We start from the raw sequence: 4,577 nt of genomic DNA, 5'->3' as shown, positions 1-4,577 counted from the left end.
AGTGTGCACAGTTTTGCGTAATTGTGCAAATAGTTTTCTATTCTGGTTGTTTTACTATAGATATGGGTGTAATGCGGGATTATGGTATCGAAATGATTAAAAAAGCTTAAACGTTCTAAGAAGGTTTCAAAGGAAGGCTAGGGTTTTCTGAAGGGTTTCACATCTGTAAGTATACCTCTCTCTTGTAATATCGTTTTATAGTAAATTTTGTTGTCGCTTTGTTCCGTGGCTTTTTCCTATGAGAGTTTTCCATACAAAATTTGTGTGTTCCTGTGCATGCTTTGCTAAGTTTATCTTTCGCGTGTTTGATATGAATTCTAAATTTGTTTCCGTGGTCCCCAAACAGAGATTCTCTCCTTTAAATCTTGCCATCCTCTAGAACTACTAAAATCAGAGCTTTTGAGGAAAAGTCTAGATTCTCATTTCCATTGGAGAGAGAGAGAGAGAGAGAGAGAGAGAGAGAGATCACGAAAGCAAACAACCCCACTTGAAGAGATAGAGAGATCACAAAGCAAACAACCCCACTTGAATATACCCATCTTACCTGTAAAGCAAGAGAAGCCCAAGTGGGACTAGCTTTTCTTCCAAGTAAAATGAAAGAAATCGCCCCTCTTTCTACCTCAAACAGGAAAACGCAAGTTCCATTCACACCTCTTCTGGTTTTCTACTGGGGTGCATTGAACGGAACAACTTGGGTAGGCAACTAAAGCCTATTTTTTATAAGCTGGGGTCTCGTGCACAGTTTAAATGGCCTGCACGTGTTAATCTGAATCGTCCATTTGTACACATCGATCATCCAATGATCCTCGTCATCCCAATGGCAGTTATTGAATATTCATCATCATTATCACCATGTAAGCTTTATCCCAACTAATTGGGGTCAGCTGTTTGAATCCTATTTTATGATTCTGGCCAAAAGCAAAATCAGATGGTTAAGATTGTCTGATCAGCAAGAATTTTAGGATGGGGCCTAAATTCTGATAGATTGTAGGTTGTTGTAGATATAATGTATGCCACATGAACGGTGAATGAGGTACCACAAAATTCAATAGTGGCGGTGGACTAACCATAGTGTAGACCCAAAATTCTATTGGTTGGTTGCATGTATTCATCTTTGCATGGTGGGAAGAAAGAGAATAAAAGAATAAAGAGGCGTGGGTGGGTTTGCCTTTGAGCTCATCTCCAAATTCCTTATCTTGGGAGGAAAGAAAAAACAAATATGGTTTTGGTGTTCCCACTTGTCAATTGGAGTTTCAAGGATAAGCATTCCTTCACTTTCCTTGGTGGGGAGATTCCAGATTCTTCTCAACTTTCACATTTCTAAAATGGAATGGAAACCCCATTTGTTTCCTTCACTTTAAGAATGATCCATTGTTTAGTAATGACCCATCACCAACGGCCCAAAGTTAGGTTGGTGGGACCCACAACCCACGTTTTTGGTTGTGATGGACGGTGCCGATGTGCAATGGAATTGGGGCCACTAGTTGGAGGTGGATCATTGCATCTCTTTCTAACTAATGATAATAGTAAACTTCAAGCCTGAGAGGATGATGGGATATTCTAATCATAGCATTTTGGAAGGAAAGTTCATGCCCCTTGTCGTTGGTTGTTAAGCACAAAGGAACAAAACAAGGGCTCATTTTCCTACGTTGATGATGGCTTCAGAATCAGATCCAGGCCGGCCATCATCTTTGTCATGGGTGAAACTCACATAGTTACAAATTTACAATCATGTGTGGCAATTCATGCGTAGAATATGGGGCCCACCATTCCTGATTTTGCCAAATGGACCCTTGCAGATACCTTTCGCTTGTGGATTGGAAGTTTAGAAAGCATAATCAAACAAAGCAAAAAGTTTAGTGTTTGGCTTCACAATTGTACTTAATACCATTTGAGTTTCAGATGGTAATTAGCAACAACTGCAACTGCACGTCATCTGTTTGGCCAGATGATCCTCCCATGTGTTTGGCAAGCATGTTACATAGAATTTAACTAATCAGGGGCTGTCCAAATGCACCCTTAGTCCGCAAAGACATTTGATTGTAACACCATCTGAGAAGAAACATGCAACCATGGAAACCAACGCTTACACTCCATTCGATTCTGCATTATCTTGTAGTCCCAAATGGATGGAGCAGCATATACCCAAAATCACACTGATGGGATGATCTTAGCCATCTGACTTCCCCTGATGGCAGCCCCCAACAATGAGAAAGCCCTCCCAGCAAATGAGAAAACCATGAGCCAGAAAACATGCTGAGAGTGCTTTTGGATGAATTATTGAATTGACTCGTGTGCATCCAAACACAGCAGTAAGATTATCTAGATTTAAGTTCTGCTACAATTCATAAACAGGAAAACCAAAACAGATTACACCACATAATAACAACACTACATTGATAACTACACTGCTACAAACAAAGTACATGAGAGACTCCTCCCTGGCATTGCAAGAAAAAACCAGCATTCCAGGGATCTTAACTTGTTAAAAAAATAAAATAAAATTACACTAATGCAGACTCTAATCCTAATTACTGATAATGACACCTAATTACCACACCCAAACACTCTCAACAGCAGCTTTGCAAATGTGAAAAAAACCATCGCAAACAGCTACTGGAGATCCCAAACTAAAATTGCAAAAAAGACCAACAAGGGATATTGAAAGCTGGATAAAAGTTTAGACAGACAATTAGGAGAGGATAGCATCCCAATCGATCTCCAACGACGGAAACTTCTGCAACAGAAAGCTCTCTGATTCATCCCACGACAGTTCATTGAAATCTGGGTACTTTGTATCAGAAGCTGGTGAAGATCCAGGAGAATCGTCGCTGTCGGATACTGATGGCAAGCTCACGTTCTCCACCTTGTGACTATCTTCAGAACCGAAGAAGCCAATTTCCACATTCGCAACATCTGTAACCTCTGACACTGGGGTGAACCTGGAAGAACCCATCTGCGTTCGGATATCAATCTTTGCCTCGACGGAGAAAATGGGGTCAGGCAGATTCACCTGTTTATGCGGATTAGCCAAGCTTTCACAAATTGCTTGAAGCTTCGCATCAACAGAAGACTGGAGAGGTCTGCAGTTGCTGAATTCATCTCCAAAAAGAAACCCTTGATGGCGGAGATGTGGGAAATTCAGCCTTGCCAACTCCCCACGGAGCTTATATGCAGCCTTGTCATAAGCCAAGGCAGCCTCTTCAGCAGTGTCAAATGTGCCAAGCCACAGCCGGGTACGGTTCTTCGGTAGCCGAATCTCCGCCACCCATTTCCCCCAATGCCGCTGCCGGACGCCTCGGTAGAGCTTCATAGGCTTCGTTGGCGGCGAGCCAGCATGCTTCATGGGGGTGGTGGCCCGTGGGCCAAGGAAACTCCCAACCTGTTGCTGCAAATGCCGAAGACCCTGGTTAGCAGCAAGAGCCATTTGCTGCTGCTGCTGCTGTTGCTGAATTTGGGCTTGGATCTGCTGAATCTGAGATGGGTTGAGTTGGTTAAGCCCAATCGGGCCTGATCGGGCGAGACCCATTTGATCAAAGCAAGAGAACCCTTGAAAATCCATGTGGGTTGAGGAAGTTGAACAAGAATCAGATGGGAGATTTGAAAGAGAAGAGAAAGAAGGAGATAAGGAATAGGAAGAAGGAGAAGAGGAAGAGGGGAAAGGGAGAGGAGGAGATGTGGTGGAAGAGGTTGAAGCACCTTTGATAAAAGGCTGCAGTGCTTTCATGAGCTCTCCACCAAATGTTTCTGAGAAAACAGGCCTGCTACTGTAGTAATCTATAGCAGTTGCCATTGCCTTCTCTAACAAGCAAAGATTTTTAAAGACTTCCTAGTATATTACAAGAAAAAGATGCCCAAATTAAAAGAAAAAAAAATAAAAACCCACCTGATTCTTATAAAAACCAAAGAACAGGCAAGGAATTTGAAAAGGATAGAAACCCAAAAGACCTTTCTACACAAAGGAGCAAAGAGATTTATGATAAAAACACCTTCTTTTCTCCAAGAAAATTACAAAAAAAAAAAAAAAAAACCCAACTTGAGGGATAGAAAAACAAACCCTCTTGGCTGATTAAATTCTAAAAATCACAAAAAGAAAAGAAAAGAAAAGAAAAGAAAAAACCCAACAAATCAAAAGAACTGAATCTCAGTTCTCTCACCACCCAATTAAAAATAAAAATAAAACAGCTTTTCCAGAAGACAGATGATGACAGAAAGGATTACAGAGAAGCGGGATATACAGAGGGGGAGAAGAAAAGAAGAGGAAGTCGTTGAATTGCAGAAGAAAAGATGGAAAATCTCTCAAAAATCCTCTCTTTTTTTCTCTCGAAATTGCTTTGATTTTATTTGAGGTTGAAGAGCCACACACCAGCCTTATATAAACGCGTTTGCTGTCTTCCTTTAACTCGCTCGAGATATTTTTCAAACGCACTCGTATCACACGTGTGATGATTCCTAAGAATGTGTGATCAGACCTGTTCATTCGGCGATCCTCAGTGTTTAAAATTCGATCATCCAATATTCAGGCAGATATGATCAACTAGTGGACCACACTCATACATAAAATCTAGACTGTTGGT

At 41.3% G+C, this 4,577-nt stretch overlaps 1 protein-coding gene across 1 annotated transcript; it reads right to left on the bottom strand.

The window, feature by feature from the left end:
* Positions 1-2,370: 2,370 nt before the first annotated feature.
* LOC131242252 (ethylene-responsive transcription factor ERF056-like) lies at positions 2,371-4,364 on the bottom strand. Its single transcript, XM_058240777.1, has one exon. The coding sequence runs from the start codon at positions 3,791-3,793 to the stop codon at positions 2,693-2,695; it is 1,101 nt and encodes a 366-aa protein (XP_058096760.1). The 5' UTR covers positions 3,794-4,364; the 3' UTR covers positions 2,371-2,692.
* Positions 4,365-4,577: the final 213 nt, after the last annotated feature.

The sequence above is a fragment of the Magnolia sinica genome, chromosome 4 (assembly GCF_029962835.1).
Source record: "Magnolia sinica isolate HGM2019 chromosome 4, MsV1, whole genome shotgun sequence".
Classification (NCBI taxonomy): Eukaryota; Viridiplantae; Streptophyta; class Magnoliopsida; order Magnoliales; family Magnoliaceae; genus Magnolia; species Magnolia sinica.
The sequence above is the reverse complement of the archived record's forward strand: the minus strand, read 5'-3'. Positions and strand labels throughout refer to the sequence as shown.

Excerpts from the sequence above, each read along its gene's own strand:
- LOC131242252 (XM_058240777.1), bottom strand. The coding sequence starts at position 3,793 with ATGGCAACTGCTATAGATTACTACAGTAGCAGGCCTGTTTTCTCAGAA.